Raw genomic sequence first — 18,316 nt, 5'->3', positions numbered from 1 at the left:
TTAAAAATTGAGGCAGTTTAGCTCTAGTTTATGAGGAAACAGAATGTGACAGAGTCCACAACTCAAAGTGACAGCATCACATACACACCACACACACTCCACACACACCATCAAACACACACATGCACATGCACAAGCAGGACGCCCACAAGGTGGGCAGGCTGTCTGCATGAGGTCACCCTAGTGGTTCATCCAAGGAAGAAGGTCGTGATCCTGAGTTCAAGGTAAAGGTCCTGGCAAACTTAAGCATCACTGGCTTAAACAAAATCAGCAGGAAGTTCTTAAAGGAGCCTGAGCCACGGGGCTCACGTCTGTTGACAGAGGCGCTGAGTGTGCACACATGCTACAGACAGACTGACCGACTGACCGACCGACGGTGGGAAGCAGGGCCCAGAGCAGCACAGCTCAGAAAGCCAAGAGTGAGAGGAGGTTCAAGGAAGGAGTAAGGAGTAAGGATTCCCTGAACAGAGGGAAGCAGAAGTACAGAGACGACTGCTGACCACACGAGTGTCAAATCCGCTCTGACACCCCAGCCACTTGGCCTAGGAAACCAAGGAGTGTTTGTGAAGCTCATGGAAATGCTGCAGATGGCTTTGGCCACAAAAAGCTACTGGCCAGTGAGGATGCACAGCTGGCAGCATGAGGGGAGGAGGGCTGCCTTCTCACCACAGCACTGACGCCCAGGCCTGGGGCACCTTCACAGGAACGTGGGTAGGTATTCTAGTCTTGCCCCCAATGAAAACTGCCCCCATAAGATCAGCCCTTCACACTGTCTGGACCTGCTCGTGAGAGCCTTCCTGCTGAGGACACACCAGTCCCAGGACACATGACCATGTGCTGAGAACAGCTTGAAGGAGAAGCTGAACTGCCCTCAGAGACGAGATAACAAACCTGAACATAAATCCTGCCACAAAACGAGTTGGTGCATTCAGAGGAGGATGAACCCAGTTAGGTTCTTCACTACACGGCTGGAGACCCCCATGCAGCTGTGTCTTGCAGACCCCCTCTCAGCACGCAGGCCATGCACACGGTGAGCGGGCACCAGATCCTCCCCAGGTTCAAGAATCCTGTAGTTACCGCCGCTCAGCACAAGGGGTGCTGCAGGCCTCGTTAGCTCAGGGCGCGTTCAGCATTTTCAATTATCCACTCAATAGCAGCCCACCCCTGGAGCAACACAGAAAGATTTCAACGTGGTGTCAGAAGTCCTGCCTGTCTCACTGCAGACAGCAGGCTATGCAGGTCACATAAATGCACAGGGACAGCCCCGCAGCTCTGCAGCAAATGCAGCCAAGACGTTCTGCAGGCAGCTTCTCAGCCCCAGAAATAAGGTGGCACCTGTTCTGCCTGAAATTGCCGCACCAGCTTGAGCTATGCTGAGTCCGCAACCTTCATGAGTGCCGTTACCTACTGAGGGCAGTGATGGGAGCATGGCCCCTCAGCCTCCTCCGTGAGTCACCCCTAACTTCTAGCTCCTGATCTGCGTGCGGGGCCACCCGCCTCTCCACCTCCATCTCCCCCTCCGGTTCCCCCTCTGGCTTCTCCTCCATCTTCAGGCCACTGGCTGCCCCGGCATCCCCCAAACGTGTCTGGGATGCTGTCGGATGGCAACCACAGCTGGGGCAGCCGTGATTCTCCACAGGCCTCCAAAACAGCAACCCCCAAATAAAGTGAAATAAAAGACCTTGATCTGGCCTCACTGAGTTTCCCCTGACTTTTCTCATAAAGGGCTGAGGTGAATGGTCTCACCCAGTGCTGCCTTCCTCCCAAAATATTCTTCAGCAAACACTCAGGCCTGCCCTAAGCCAGACCCCAGACACACAGAGTGAGTCGGTCAGGTTCTGTCCCCAGGGCTCGCAGAGTGGACGTGATGCGTGCTGCTCTGGGCAGGGGGCCTCCCCAACTTCCTTGAACTGAGCTGAGCTACTGCCGACCTTCCTCAAATCTGGATTTTTCTAAAAATAGGGCAGACTGGCTCTGTATTAGTGACTAGACCAATGAGCCTAAACGCAAGAATAAATGGCTCTTGGCCAAGCCGTGACCTGAGCGTGGTAGGAAGGGAAGGACGGCTTAGGTGCCATCCCACTGGTCCCAGAATGAAGAATCTCTTCTGACCAAAAAGAACGAGAGAGAGAAGGGGAGAGAGGAGAGTCGGGGTGGCGGCAGAAGGAGGATGGCAAGGGGAGCTGGGCAAACAGCCAGGCCCTGCTCTGGCACCCAGCACTGCCTGGGATGTGCCTCCCAAACACCCAAGCTCTTCCTGCCAACCCCGCTGGCGAGGCCAGGGCCGACAGCCTCCTGGTCATCCCTCCCCCACTCCCTCCACAAGGCTCGCTCCCAAATCCCACCAGAGCGGGAGGCAAAGGGAAACCCTGCACACGGAGAAGCTCAGCCAGAGCCACTCAATGCCGATTAAATATGAAACTGCTGAAAATCCCGAGTGTCCTGCCTGCCCACGCCAATACCTGTCCTGGAGGTGTGGGGTGTGTCTTGTTAACTGAGCCCAGATGGTTTGGCTCCTGAAAGGGGTGGCTGCCTTGCTGGCCTGTGTTCCCCCAGGCCTGGAGCCGTCCCCACCTGCCCGCGGTCAGTAGGACCCCCGCTCATCGGGACCCCGAACAGCTAGAGATGGTACCTTCTTTGCGTTGGACGATATCGTGTTGGCCATCAAACTCTCCAGATAGCTGCCGAGGCTGATCCCCTTCACGGTGATGACGGCTTCTTGGGTGAGCACGGTCCTGCAGGAGAGCGAGAAGTGAAGGGTCTGAGCAGCCGGCGGGTGGGGGGAGCCCCCGCCCCGCCCCAGCCTTGGAGTTCAATGTCTGCTTACCTTCCTGGGTCCTCCGGGTGGGGTGTGTACACCAGCCTCTCGCTCACCGACACCCAGTTTGTGAGTGTGATCTTAAAACAGGAAACAATGGCTGTAGGTTCTATTTTTCTTGCATTTCTTCCCAGACCATCTGCCCCCACTCCCCCCATCCCCGAATCTGCACTTACTGGAGCCAGAGCAGAAGAAGCGCCAAGGCCCGCCAAGGCCCAGGAGGCACGGCCAAAGTACAGCCCAGGGACACCGCTCCTGGCCGCTCCTGGCCGCTCCTGGGGACAGTCACCGCCCTCCCTCCACACCCCACCCAAACCTGAGCCGGGCTCATTAGCTGTCATCATTGTATGTGCAATATTTTTATGCCAGGCTCTGTATTTAATAAACCTCATTTTCTTTCATTAATCCTCAGGACAATACGGTGAGGTTTGCTCTTTTTTAGACAAGGAAAGTGAGGCTCAGAACAGGTTGATCACTGACACCCGCAGCCATACACTGATTCCGTGATAACCAGGACGCAGGCATGCGGCTGTCCCGCCCAAAGCCCTTCCTTTCCACTAGACCTCCTACAACAGCAAGAACCGTCCCTCTTTACCGACAACTAAGCCTTCTTGAAGGAGGAAGAGTAATTTTCCAAGTGAAGGAGAAGAGAGAACAATATATAAACTGTCAGTAATGGCTGATGTGGACACACCCACCCGGCTCCCTGTGACTTTGCGGAAGGGCTGCCTGGGCTGAGGAAAGGGGGCCCCGGGCAGAGGTCCAGGCGGTAAACCAAGGAGCCTCCGCACACAGTGACACGACCCACAGGGTAAGGGGCCTGACATAAACCATGCTCCCAGGCCACCCGTTTTCCCCAACATATTCTTTGAATGTGCATGAGGCCAATATCAATGGTTCTTCATTGTGAGACGTGAGAGAGGAGGCCAGGAGAAAAGTGGCTGTTTCAGTGGCTGCGAAGAGCCGAGTGTGCTGTTGGCGGGCAGGATGGAGGCTGGGGGGGCAGGGAGGCACTGGGGAGGCGCACGGGGGCCCCAGGGCTGCCAGTCTGTCCCCTGGCCTGCCCACTGGTTACAAAGGTGTGTTCACATCATTATGTGTGTTCTTCTATACATTTTTATACTGGAATAAAAGACAAGTAAGATACTGCTAAATAAAGTCAGCCTTTCTATTAAAAATAAAAGATCACTTAGACCAAAGGCGGGCTGGAAAAAAAATTAAATGAAGACATTACGCACCATCGTGGCCATTGCTTACATTGGTAGAACAGAGCTCCATTTTCTTTCCCACTGGATCCACAACAGAATGTTCTCTGATGTATGTCAAAGTCCTACTGGTTCCCAAAATCTGAAAAACAAAGCAAAACCAGCATAGTGACGTGTTAGAAACTCCACCTTATATCCTAGAACACCGACCGCCATTTCCTATCCGCTACCCATCTCTTCAACCAGGGATGCAGGTGTGGCTGCAGCAGCACCTCTAGCTCCTCCAGGTGCCTCTGTCCAGCAGGTGGGACGGACACACGAATCAGGGACATAGGGACCAGTGCTTAGACAGAGGAGAAAGCAGGGCAGGAACTGGGGTGCTGAGGTCAAGGTTGAGGACAAGGTCCGGCTGGTGAGTCAGCTGTGGACCGACTCTGACCCCCAACCCCCAGGCCCCGCTGTGTGGAGCCAACTCTGGGGTTCAGGCCACACCAAGCAGGATGATGAGGCTGGGGTGGGGGGACTGGGTGTGGGGAAGGGGTGGGGGACCGGGGGTCATGGGGTTTTGGGGGTCCTGTGGGCAGTGTCCCCACTGCAGGTGGGTCAGGGGATGTGTTGAACACTCAGGTGGACGATTAACTCAATTCACAGAGAAACAAACCATCTCTGGGGCTTCCCAGAAATCCCAAATGGGAAGGTTGTCATTCCCTGCATATGGGTGCCAGCTGGGCTGGCGGATGTAGACAGCTGTGTGAGTGTAGCTGGGGGTCATGCGGGTGCAGCCGGGCTCCACTGAGGGCTCACCGCTCTCACGAGGCTGGGCAGCCCCCACTCGGTGCTGAGGAGGCGGTGGCTGTGAAGCCGGCCCCGGCTGTCCACACTGCGCTCCAGCACGTCGACGCCCACGACACTGGGGTTCATGGGATTCGGGTACTTCCTCATGGCAGCCTTGATGACTGTGTCCCACGGGTGGCTGGAGGAAAACGCAACCAACAGCATGAGCAGACAGTGGGTCCAAAGTCAGGTCAACCCTGTTCTTCAAGCTTTGTTCCAACAAATACACCTGAGGAGTTGGGCTCTGGACCCAGATCCTGGATCGTTGATCCCCCGGGCAACCAGGGGGCGGGCGGGGGGCACAGACCAGACTCAGGCCTGGCCATCCCAGCTTGGCTAAGGGCCCCCTCCTTCCCCAGCCCTGCAGAGCCTAAAGAGGCAGAACCCTTTGGTCTGGGGCTTCTGGGCAAGAGACAATGTCCCTTTTCCCTGTCTGTCACCACCTCCCGTGCTGCTCTGTGGGCTGCAAGGCCGGGAGGCCAGGGCTCATTCCTGCCTCCACCTGGTCGCAGTAACTGTGGGGGCCCTTTTGCTGACTGCCCGCCTCACCCCTGCAGCCCACCACAGGCCAAAGCAGCACACCTGCCCAACACGGATCACCCACAGCTGCTGCCCAGCTATGAGGTCCTGAAGCAACTACTTTGTTCCAGCTTCTAAGCAGTATGTGACTTGAAATGGCTACATATGTTTTCTGATTATTAAAAATTGTATTTGAAATTTTGAAAAATAACACAGGATGAGGAAAATAAAAATCCACAATTTCACTATCTGGAGACAAGTTTGTGCAGGCGTCCTGTAGACGCCACCCCTCCCCTCTGGCCCTGAGCCCTGGAGTGAGGGGTGGACACCGGTGTCCCTGTTTGTTTCCTGCCATCAGAGACCACACAGCTGCCCCTGCTCCCCAGAGCTCTGTGCCTGTTGAGGCCGGCAGCCCTAAAGGCATCCAAGGGCTCAGAGTCCGGGGTACTCAGGGTGGACCTTCCCCAGGCGCTGCTGTCCTGGTTTTTCCTTCAGGATGCACGCCCAGGTGCATCCCCACAGAGGTGAGTGCGTCTCAACAACACCGTTGTTTCCCCATACGTACCCACACAGGTTTGAGCGGCATGTACAGACAGCCCAGACCCAAGACCTAGAGACACGCATGCATGCACAGACGTCCACACGCTCAGAAATTAAACTGGGATCATGCTCCTTACATGCACTGATTACTGCTTTTTATATGTAACAGACGAACATTTTCCTGCATTATGAGGCTATTTTCAGAAATACGACTCTAAGTAACTGCACAACAGGCCACCCTGTGGACAGTAGTGTAACCAGACCCCTCTGGCAGATTATTATGTTTTTAATCTAGTTTTTATTTGTATTACTTTCATCATCATTTAATCCTGGAAACCTTACATTTCTTTTTTTTTAGTATATTTTTTGAATTTTATTTATTTTTTTATACAGCAGGTTCTTATTAGTCATCCATTTTATACATATTAGTGTATATATGTTAATCCCAATCTCCCAATTCATCACACCACCACCACCCCCCGCCACTTCCCCGCTTGGTGTCCATACATTTGTTCTCTACATCCGTGTCTCTCTTTCTGCCCTGCAAACTAGTTCATCTGTACCATTTTTCTAGGTTCCACATATATGCATTAATATACGAGATTTGTTTTTCTCTTTCTGTCTTACTTCACTCTGCATGACAGTCTGTAGATTCATCCACGTCTCTACAAATGACCCAATTTTGCTCCTTTTTATGGCTGAGTAATATTCCATTGTACATATGTACCACATCTTCTTTATCCATTCGTCTCTTGCTGGGCATTTAGGTTGCTTCCATGACCTGGCTGTTGTAAATAGTGCTGCAATGAACACTGGAGTGCATTTGTCTTTTTGAAATATGGTTTTCTCTGGCTATATACCCAGTAGTGTGATTGCTGGGTCATATGCTAATTCTATTTTTAGTTTTTGAAGGAACCTCCATACTGTTCTGCATAGTGGCTGTATCAATTTACATTCCCACCAACAGTGCAAGAGGGTTCCCTTTTCTCCACACCCTCTTCAGCATTAGTTGTTTGTAGATTTTCTGATGATGCCCATTCTAACTGGTGTGAGGTGAGATACCTCATTGTAGTTTAGATTTGCATTTCTCTAATAATTAGTGATGTTGAGCAGCTTTTCACGTGCTTCTTGGCCATTTGTACGTCTTCTTTGGAGAAATGTCTATTTAGGTCTTCTGCCCATTTTCTTATTGGGTTGTTTGTTTTATTAATATTGAGCTGCATGAGCTGTTTATATATTTTGGAGATTAATCCTTTGTCCGTTGATTCGTTTGCAAATATTTTCTCCCATTCTGAAGGTTGTCTTTTCGTCTTGTTTGTAGTTTCCTTTGCTTTGCAAAAGCTTTTAAGTTTCATTAGGTCCAATTTGTTTATTTTTGCTTTTATTTCCATTACTCTAGGAGGTGGGTCAAAAAAGATCTTGCTGTCATTTATGTCAAAGAGTGTTCTTCCTATGTTTTCCTCTAAGAGTTTTATAGAGTCTGGTCTTACATTTAGGTTTCTAATCCACTTTGAGTTTACTTTTGTGTATGGTGTTAGGGAGTGTTCTAATTTCATTCTTTTACCTGTACCTGTCCAGTTTTCCCAGCATCACTTATTGAAGAGCCTGTCTTTTCTCCATTGTATACCCTTGCCTACTTTGTCATAGATTACTTGACTATAGGTGCGTGGATATTATCTCTGGGCTTTCTATCCTGTTTCATTGATCTATATTTCTGTTTTTGTGCCAGTACCATATTGTCTTGATTACTGTAGCTTTGTAGTAGTCTGAAGTCATGGAGTCTGATTCCTCCAGCTCTGTCTTTTTCCCTCAAGACTGTTATGGCTATTCGGGGTCTTTTGTGTCTCCATACAAATTTTAAGACTTTTGGTTCTAGTTCTGTAAAAAACTCCATTGGTAATTTGATAGGGATTGCACTGAATCTGTAGATTGCTTTGGGTAGTATAGTCATTTTCACAATACTGATTCTTCCAATGCAAGAACATGGTATATCTCTCCATCTGTTTGTATTATCTTTAATTTTTCTCATCAGTGTCTTCTAGTTTTCTGCACACAGGTCCTTTGTCTCCCAGGTAGGTTTATTCCTAGGTACTTTATTCTTTTTGTTGCAATGGTAAATGGGAGGGTTTCCTTAATTTCTCTTTCAGATTTTTCATCATTAGTGTATAGGAATTCAAGAGATTTCTATGCATTAATTTTGTATCCTGCTACATTACCAAATTCATTGATTAGCTCTAGTACTTTTCTGGTGGCATCTTTGGGATTCTCTACGTATAGTATCATGTCATCTGCAAACAGTGACAATTTTACTTCTTTTCCGATTTGGATTCCTTTTTTTTCTTTTCCTTCTCTGATTGCTGTGGCTAAAACATGCAAAACTATGTTGAATAACAGCGGCGAAGGTGGACATCCTTGTCTTGTTCCTGATCTTAGTGGAAATAATTTCAGTTTTTCACCATTGAGAATGATATTTGCTGTGGGTTTGTCGTATATGGCCTTGATTATGTTGAGGTAGGTTCCCTCTATGCCCACTTTCTGGAGAGTTTTTATCATAAATGGGTGTTGAATTTTGTCAAATGCTTTTTCTGCATCTATTGAGATGATCATATAGTTTTTATTCTTCAATTTGCTAATATGGTGTATCACATTGATTGGTTTGCATATATTGAAGAATCCTTGCATCCCGGGGATAAATCCCACTTGATCATGGGGTATGATCCTTTTAATGTGTTGTTGGATTCTGTTTGCTAGTATTTTGTTGAGCTTTTTTGTGTCTATGTCCATCAGTGATATTGGTCTGTAATTTTCTATTTTTGTAGTATTTTGTCTGGTTTTGGTATCAGGGTGATGGTGGCCTCATAGAATGAGTTTGGGAGTGTTCCTTCCTCTGCAATTTTTTGGAAGAGTTTGAGAAGGATGGGTGTTAGCTCTTCTCTAAATGTTTGACAGAATTCATCTGTGAAGCCATCTGGTCCCAGACTTTTGTTTGTTGGAAGATTTTTAATCACAGTTTCAATTTCATTACTTGTGATTGGTCTGTTCATATTTTCTATTTCTTCCTGCTTCATTCTTGGAAGGTAATACCTTTCTAAGAATTTGTCCATTTCTTCCACGTTGTCCATTTTATTGGCATAGAGCTACTTGTAGTAGTCTCTTAGGATGCTTTGTATTTCTGCAGTGTCTGGTGTAACTTCTTTTTCATTTCTAATTTTATTGATTTGAGTCCTCTCCCTCTTTTTCTTGATGAGTCTGGCTAATGGTCTATCAATTTTGTTTATCTTCTCAAAGAACCAGCTTTTAGTTTTATTGATCTTTGCTACTGTTTTCTTTGGGTTTTTTTCATTTATTTCTGCTCTGATCTTTATGATTTCTTTCCTTCTACTAACTTTGGGTTTTGCCTGTTCTTCTTTCTCTAGTTCCTTTAGGTGTAAGGTTAGATTGTTTGAGATTTTTGTTTCTTGAGGTAGGCTTGTGTTGCTATAAACTTCCCTCTTAGAACTGCTTTTGCTGCATCCCATAGGTTTTGGATCATCGTGTTTTCACTGTCATTGGTCTCTGGGTATTTTCTGATTTCCTCTTTGATTTCTTAAATGATCTCTTGGTTATTTAGTAACGTATTGTTTAGTCTCCATGTTTTTTACGTTTTTTTCCCTGTAATTGATTTCTAATCTCATAGCGTTGTGGTCAGAAAAGATGCTTGATATGATTTCAATTTTCTTAAATTTACCGAGGCTTGATTTGTGACCCAAGATGTGATCTATCCTGGAGAATGTTCCATGTGCACTTGAGAAGAAAGTGTAATCTGCTGTTTTTGGATGGAGTGTCCTATAAATATCAATTAAATCTATCTGGTCTATTGTATCATTTAAAGCTTCTGTTCCCTTATTTATTTTCATTTTGGATGATCTGTCAATTGGTGTAAGTGAGGTGTTAAAGTCCCTCACTATTATTGTGTTACTGTCGATTTCCTCTTTTATAGCTGTTAGCAGTTGCCATATGTATCCAGGTGCTCCTATGTTGGGTGCATATACATTTATAATTGTTATATTTTCTTCTTGGATTGATCCCTTGATCATTATGTAGTGTCCTTCCTTGTCTCTTGTAACATTATTTTAAAGTCTATTTTATCTGATATGAGTATTGCTACTCCAGCTTTCTTTTGATTTCCATTTGCCTGGAATATCTTTTCCATCCCCTCACTTTCAGTCTGTTTGTGTCCCTAGGTCTGAAGTGGGTCTCTTGTAGACAGCATATATACGGGTCTTGTTTTTGTATCCATTCAGCAAGCCTGTGTCTTTTGGTTGGAGCATTTAATCCATTCATGTTTAAGGTAATTTTCAATATGCATGTTATTACTACCATTTTCTTAATTGTTATGGGTTTGTTTTTGTAGGTCCTTTTCTTCTCTTGTGTTTCCCACTTAGAGAAGTTCCTTTAGCATGTGTTGTAGAGCTGGTTTGGTGGTGCTGAATTCTCTTAGCTTTTGCTTGTGTGTAAAGCTTTTGATTTCTCCATCGAATCTGAATGAGATCCTTGCTGGGCAGAGTAATCTTGGTTGTAGGTTCTTCCCTTTCATCACTTTAAATATATCGTGCCACTCCCCTTTGGCTTGTAGAGTTTTTGCTGAGAAATCAGCTGTTAACCTTATGGGAGTTTCCTTGTATGTTATTTGTCGCTTTTCCCTTGTTGCTTTCAATAATTTTTCTTTGCCTTTTTTTTTTTTTTTTGCGGTACACGGGCCTCTCACTGTTGTGGCCTCTCCAGTTGCGGAGCACAGGCTCCGGACGTGCAGGCTCAGTGGCCATGGCTCACGGGCCCAGCCACTCCGCGGCATGTGGGATCTTCCCGGACTGGGGCACGAACCTGTGTCCCCTGCATCGGCAGGCGGACTCTCAACCACTGCGCCACCAGGGAAGCCCTTTGTCTTTAATTCTTGTCAATTAGATTACTATGTGTCTCGGTGTGTTTCTCCTTAGGTTTATCCTGCCTGGGACTCTCTGCACTTCCTGGACTTGGGTGGCTATTTCCTTTCCCATGTTAGCGAAGTTTTTGACTATAATCTCTTCAAATATTTTCTTGAGTCCTTTCTCTCTCTCTTCTCCTTCTGGGACCCCTATAATGCGAATGTTGTTGCATTTAATGTTGTCCAGAGGTCTCTTAGGCTGTCTTCATTTCTTTCATTCTTTTTTCTTTATTCTGTTCCGCAGCAGTGAATTCCACCATTCTATCTTCCAGGTCACTTATCCGGTCTTCTGCCTCAGTTATTCTGCTATTGATTCCTTCTAGTGTATTTTTCATTTCAGTTATTGTATCTTTATATCTGTATTCAGTTATTGTATTCATCTCTGTTTGTTTGTTCTTTAATTCTTCTAGGTCTTTGTTAAACATTTCTTGCATCTTCTCCATCTTTGCCTCCATTCTTTTTCCGAGGTCCTGAATCATCTTCACTATCATTATTCTGAATTCTTTTTCTGGAAGGCTGCCTATCTCCACTTCATTTAGTTGTTTTTCTGGGGTTTTATCTTGTTCCTTCATCTGGTACATAGCCCTCTGCCTTTTCATCTTGTCTATCTTTCTGTGAATGTGGTTTTTGTTCTGCAGGTTGCAGGACTGTAGTTCTTCTTGTTTCTGCTGTCTGCCCTCTGGTGGATGAGGCTATCTAAGAGGTCTGTGCCAGTTTCCTGATGGGAGGGACTGGTGGTGGGTAGAGCTGGGTGTTGCTCTGGTGGGCAGAGCTCAGTAAAACTTTAATCTGCTTGACTGCTGATGGGTGGGGCTGGCTTCCCTCCCTGTTGGTTGTTTGGCCTGAGGCAACCCAACACGGGAGCCTACCCTGCTCTTTGGTGGGGCTAATGGTGGACTCCGGGAGGGTTCACACCAAGGAGTACTTCCCAGAACTTCTGCTGCCAGTGTCCTTGTCCCTGCAGTGAGACACAGCTACCCCCTCCTCTGCAGGAGACCCTCCAACACTAGCAGGTAGGTCTGGTTCAGACTCCTATGGGATCACTGCTCCTTCCCCTGGGTCGTGATGCACACACTACTTTGTGTGTGCCCTCCAAGAGTGGAGGCTCTGTTTCCCCCAGTCCTGTCAAAGTCCTGCAATCAAATCCCACTAGCCTTCAAAGTCTGATTCTCTAGGAATTCCTCCTCCCTTTGCTGGACCCCTAGGCTGGGAAACCTGATGTGGAGCTCAGAACCTTCACTCCAGTGGGTGGACTTCTGTGGTATAAGTGCTCTCCAGTTTGTGAGTCACCCACCCAGCAGTTATGGGATTTGGTTTTATTGTGATTGAGCCCCTCCTACTGTCTCATTGTGGCTTCTCCTTTGTCTTTTGATATGGGGTATCTTTTTTGGTGAGTTCCAGTGTCTTCCTGTGGATGACTGTTCAGCAGTTAGTTGTGATTCCGGTGCTCTCACAAGAAGGAGTGAGCACACATCCTTCTACTCTGCCATCTTGAACCAATCTCCTCTGGCAGATTATTTTGATCGCGTCCAACCTTCACTGTACAATGAAGGCAGCAGGGAAAACTGGTTCACACCAGCCTTTCAATATATGTCTTTTTCCTTAGGATAAATTTCTAGAATGGAATTACTAAATTAAACATCAAAGATTATGAATATATTGAAGGTTTTTGTTTCATCTTTGATGTCCTTTTTAAATATAACTTATTGACCATGAATTTACTTTATCCTCATAAAACGCTCATCCCAGGTCAAAAAGCTAGAAATGAGACGCAGACTAGAGCTGGGTCTCCCAGCCCCTACTCCACAGTCTTTCTGTCACACCCACGGCCTCTGCACTGTCAGGTCCAGAAGCCCCGCTCTTTAACAAAGGAATGCTTTTTCAAGCCATGGAATCGTGTCACCGCACTAACATGTCCACCAGCTCCAAAGAAGCAGAGATGAAGCTGGTCCTGATCACTCTGCAGTGGACAGGGAGCCTTTCTTCTCAGTAAAAGAACTGTCAGGGGCACAGTCGACAACTCTGCGGAAGGAGGGAGAATCCAGATACTCATGAGAGCAGAGGCGGGGGATGGGGGCTGCCCAGTGAAATAAGCTGTGAGCTTTGTAAGTCAAGTTCCCCAGAGTAGTTCCCATAAAAATCATTACTTTAGGCAGAATAGGGTGAGGACACAGGGTGCCTGGGACCTGCCTACAACAACCCAGGGGAAGGAGCAGGGAATGGGGGCGCATGAGACCAGACATCTGTGAGAGGAACTGTTAGCCTGCAGAAGGGCACTGCACTCATTATTCCAGTCTCCACTCTTGCATAATGTGCATAATAATGAGTCCAAAAAAAAAATTGGAGGGACTTCCCTGGTGGCACAGTGGTGAGGACCCTGCTCTCCCAATGCAGGGGGCCCAGGTTCTATCCGTGGTCAGGGAACTGGATCCCACATGCTGCGGCTGGGAGTTCACATGCCACAATTAAGGGGCCTGCGGGGCACAGCTGAGGAGCCCGTGAGCTGCAACTAAGAAAGCCCGTGTGGGGAATTCCCTGGTGGTGCAGTGGTTAAGAATCCATCTGCCAATGCAGGGGACACAGGTTCAAGCCCTGGTCTGGGAAGATCCCACATGCCACGGAGCAACTAAGCTCATGAGCCACAACTACTGGGCCTGTGCTCTAGAGCCTGTGAGCCACAACTACTGAGCTCGCATGCCACAACTACTGAAGCCCATGCACCTAGAGCCCGTGCTCTGCAACAACAGAAGGCACCGCAATGAAAAGCCCATGCACTGCAACAAAGAGTAGCCCCCACGTGCCGCAACTAGAGAAAGCCCACGTGCAGCAATGAAGACCCAACACAACCATAAATAAATAAATTTATTTAAAAAAAAGAAAGCCCACCTGCCACAACTAAGACCCAGCGTGATGAAATAAAAAAATAAAATAAAATGGAATGGAATGGAAATGAAATGAAATAAAATAAATATATGTTTTAAAAAAAAAAAGGATGAAGGAAAAGTGCTCAGACCCCAAGAGACCCCGGGCCAGCCCAGTGGTTCTTGGAGCAAGGCCCGCAAAGCTGGGCTCTCTGGCCCCTCCAGGAGCCTGGGTGCTGCTGGGAGGGCCTGCCCTTCTGGCTGCACGACATCAGCCAAAGCTGCAGGAGCCCGAGTCAGACCACAGACTGCCAGCCTCTCCCCAGGAGTGACGGCCGGGTCAAGGCTGCATGGTGGTCACTGCTGAGCTGTGCACTCAGGGCCCATCCCTGATGAGAAAGTAAAAGGACTCATTTTACTACACCTGGATCCCTGGTTCTGAGTGAGGGCACAGAAAGGATGCGGGAGGCCTTGCTGGTCGGGAAGCACTGGTGGCCACAGGGGTGGCAGCTCAGCTACTGTGCTTCCCCAGCCACCACTTCTCCTTGAAACTACTGACCACAAACTGTGGTCACTCAGACGTGGGTGTCGGACAGGCATTTTCTCAAAGATTAATGAAGTGAGCCTGTCACTTGGAGGAAAACACCTGATGGCATTTGCTGTCAAAGATAAAACTTGAGCTTCTAAGTGAAAACTGGAATTTTAGAAAACTTGTATCACTACCATGGGCCTGCTGCTTGCCCCACACTGTACCCGGTGACCCACACAGCCAAGTGACCAGTGCGAGACGTCACAGATCACATGGGAGAAGGACTCATTCAAAGTACGAGACGGGCCATTACTCTGGTCCTCGTGGTGTCAGATTTTACACTGCAATTAATTTGAGAAATTACTGCTTGTTTCGTTGCAATAGCAAAGAACAGCTACGACTATTTTTAAACACTTTTGAAATACCTTTGCCAACTAGGTTTTACTCACATATAGTGTGAGGCTGGATTTTAATCATTTACTTCAACCAAAACAACAGACTGCAAACACTGAATGCAGAAGCCGACAGGACCATCAAGTTAGTGTCCATGCAGGGACCTCCCTGGTAGTCCAGTGGTAAAGAATCTGCCTTCCAATGCAGGGGACACGGGTTTGATCCCTGGTCGGAGAACTAAGATCCCACGTGCCACGGGGCAACTAAGCCTGCGCACCACAATTACTGAGCCTGTGTGCCTCAACTAGAGCTCACGTGACGCACCTACAAAGCCCACACGCTCTGGAGCCCATGTGCCACTAGAGAGAAGCTTGGGTGCTGCAATGAAAGATCCCACATGCTGCAAGGAAGATTCCGCGTGCCGCAACGAAGACCCAACACAGCCAAAAAGTAAATTAATTAATTAAATTATTTTTTAATAAAATAAAAAATTAAAAAAAATAAAATCTGTTGACAATAAAAAACAGTGTCTATGCAGCCCGACATTATAGAAATTGGGAAAAAATAAACAAAACAGTGCCACTCTTACTACTTTGAGGGGTTTTGGAAACTACAGGTTTTTTAAATTTAAGAAATGTTATTTATGTTAATGTAATGGGTATATTACTGTTAATTTTAATAAATTAATAAATATCTTAAAATTTATCAGTTTTAATTTCTAATATGGTAAATATTAGTAGATTTAACCCACATAAACAAACACTGTTTGGGTCCCCAATATTTTCTAAGAGTGTAAAGAGGTCCTACTGCTGATGAGTTTGAGGATTTCTGGCCTAAGTAAATGCCCTTGATTAACTGACCCAGAAATATACACAGGAGTGGTCACCACAACATGATTTGTAATAAGGGGGAAACAATGTCCCTTCAATAAGAGAAAGAAAAAATGGTGACATATTCTTTATGGAATAAATGGAATATTGGAATACTATACAGCTGAGATACAAATGTGTATGTGTACATGTATACACACAGATCTCAAATAGATACACACACACACACACACGCACAGATCTCAGGAACACATTGTTGAGAAGAAAGAGAAACTGAAAAGATCTGTACAAGATGGTGCCAGTGATTTCTATTTTAAAAAAACAAATACTACATTTTGTTTATGGAACATATACCTTCGGGAGGCTACCCACCAGGTTCACAATCATGACCGCCTGTGAGAGAGAGGAGGGAACAGCACTAGGAGGGGACAGTGGGCACTTCACCTCCTACCTGTAACATTCCATTTCTCTTATTTAAAAAGGGACGGGGTTCCCTCCTCCTGGCCACAGAGCAAGCCTGCTTTAGGGCAGCCTCTCCTCCTTACTTCCCTGAGAGGGACACTGCCTACTAGAGACCTCTCCTGGGAGCTGCTGGAATCCAAGTAGTGTACAGCCTTGACTGCTGGGAATCTACTCATACTGGCTGTTATTAAAGATTTTGTTATAGCCCACCTGAAACCTCAGTCAATGCTGTAAGGATGGGATTTATAAACCTGTATTTACCAGCCTGTTAATTTTTAAGTGCCCCTTTCTATATGTTTCTATTTCGGTCCTATATTTTCCACTACTATTTAATCTACTTTAAACCAAAGGGTTCTCCATTTCTGTGGGAGTTTATACTGCTCTCAGCTCTGTCTGATCTCCAGTGCCCAGGGTTTCTTCGGTGTGTGAACAATGGAGGAAAACTTGGTGTGTGAACAATGGAGGAAAACTTGACTCAAAAGTTTTCGTGCCCCAGCAAAGGAAACAAAATGAAACAAAAAGACAACCTACGGAATGGGAGAAAATTTTGCAAAGGATGCAACTGATTAATTTCCAAAATATACAAACAGCTCATACAGCTCAGTAACAACAACAACAACAAAAAACCCAATCCAAAAATGAGCAGAAGACCTAAATAGACATTTCTCCAAAGAAGACACACAGATGGCCAATAGGCACATGAAAAGATGGTCAACATTGCTAATCCTTAGAGAAATGTAAATCAAAACTACAATGAGAAAAAAAAAAAAAAAACTACAATGAGGTACTACCTCACACCAGTCAGAGAGACCATCATTAAAAAGTCTACAAATAACAAATGCTGGAGAGGGTGTGGAGAAAAGGGAACCCTCTTACACTGTTTGTGCAAATGTAAATTGGTGCAGCCACTATGGAAAACAGTAGGGACGTTCCTCAAAAAACTAAAAATAGAGTAGCCATATGATCCTGCAATACCATTCCTGGGCATATATCCAGAGAAAATTATAATTCTAAAAGATACATGCACCCCAACGTTCACTGCAGCACTATTTTCAATAGCCAAGATATGGAAGCAACCTGAATGTCCATCTAAAGATGAACGGATAAAGAAGATGTGGTATACATACAGGATGGAATAATATTCAGCTATAAAAAAGAATGAAGTAATGTCATTTGCAGCAACATGGATGGACCTGGAGATTATCATACCAAGTGAAGGAAAAGTCAAGCAAAGACAAATATCATATGATATTGCTTATATGTGGAATCTTAAAAAAATGACACAAATGAACTTACTTACAAAACAGAAATAGACTCACAGACATAGAAAACAAACTTACGATTACCAAAGGGGGAAGGGAGGGAATTAAGTTAGGAGTTGGGAATTAAAATATACACACTGCTATATATAAAATACATAACCAACAAGGACCTGTGTATAGCACAGGGAACTATACTCAGTATCTTGTAATAACCTATAATGGAAAAGAATCTAAAAAAGAGAGAGAGAGAGAGAGAGAGAGAGAGAGAGAGTGTGTGTGTGTGTGTGTGTGTGTGTGTGTGTGTGTGTGTGTGTGTGTGTGTATATAATCTGAATCACTTTGCAGTACACCTAAAACAAATACAACATTGTTGGACTTCCCTGGTGGCCAGTGGTTGAGACTCCATGCTTCTACAGCAGGGGAGCAGTTTGAGCCCTGGTCAGGGAACTAAGATCCCACATGTCTGTCGTGCGGCAGGGGGTGGGGGGGACTAATACAACATTGTAAATCAACTGTATTGCAATAAAAAACTTTTTTTAAGTCTTTGTGCCTGATTATTTTTGGCCTTTCAAGAGTAAATTTATTATTTCCAATCAAATATTCAACAAACATATAAAAAGAAAACAAGTATAGAAAGAAAAAGGTGTGTAATCCTCAGAGGAAAAAAATCAGGGATTTCAAGGGACTAAGCAAGGGGAAAACTCCATGGTAAGCTCAGCTAGAAAGCCAGGCTTCCAAATCTGTACCGTCCTGCAGATGTGATGCTGCCACACAGCATCATGTCACCCGCCCTGGCAGCTGCGTGACCTCCCCCCAGCGGTCTTCCACATTTGTCAATTCTCATCATGGCGCTCGGCTTTTAAAAATCAATGGGAGGAGATCTGTGCCCAGTCCACAGGAGCTCAGGGGTTGACGGGAATTTCTCTGGTGGACAGTCGCCCTCATTTCAAAGGACATCTGCTCCCCAGGATATTCCTTGGTCCCTCACTGAGCACCTACTATGTGCCAGGGACACAAAATGAATGAAGTGAGGGTTGAAGCAAGGATGCACACTACCACACGGATGAACCTCAACAATCATGCTAACTGAAAGCAGCCAG

The 18,316-nt window shown here is 46.2% G+C and overlaps 1 protein-coding gene across 35 annotated transcripts in view; it reads right to left on the bottom strand.

The window, feature by feature from the left end:
- Window positions 1–18,316, bottom strand: part of PRELID3A (PRELI domain containing 3A) — a 111,775-nt gene that overhangs the window by 65,973 nt on the left and 27,486 nt on the right. For 17 of the 35 annotated variants that reach the window (XR_010933151.1, XR_010933150.1, XM_067699790.1 and 14 more), the window contains exons 2-5: window positions 4,828–4,996; window positions 4,076–4,165; window positions 2,828–2,898; window positions 2,633–2,735 (exon numbers count right to left, since the gene is read on the bottom strand). Coding sequence is in view for 32 of the 35 variants with exons in the window: in XM_067699790.1 (XP_067555891.1) it covers window positions 2,633–2,735; window positions 2,828–2,898; window positions 4,076–4,165; window positions 4,828–4,996 (433 nt within the window). In the remaining 3 variants the exon portion in view is untranslated. Of the gene's footprint in view, window positions 1–4; window positions 1,165–2,632; window positions 2,736–2,827; window positions 2,899–4,056; window positions 4,166–4,827; window positions 4,997–18,316 lie in introns of those variants that run through there. The other 18 variants (XR_010933152.1, XM_067699773.1, XM_067699797.1 and 15 more) reach the window with 3 other exon arrangements.

Source organism: Pseudorca crassidens, chromosome 12, assembly GCF_039906515.1.
Source record: "Pseudorca crassidens isolate mPseCra1 chromosome 12, mPseCra1.hap1, whole genome shotgun sequence".
In the NCBI taxonomy this organism is placed as follows: domain Eukaryota; kingdom Metazoa; phylum Chordata; class Mammalia; order Artiodactyla; family Delphinidae; genus Pseudorca; species Pseudorca crassidens.
Note: the sequence above shows the minus strand (reverse complement) of the source record. Positions and strands in the feature narration are given on the sequence as shown.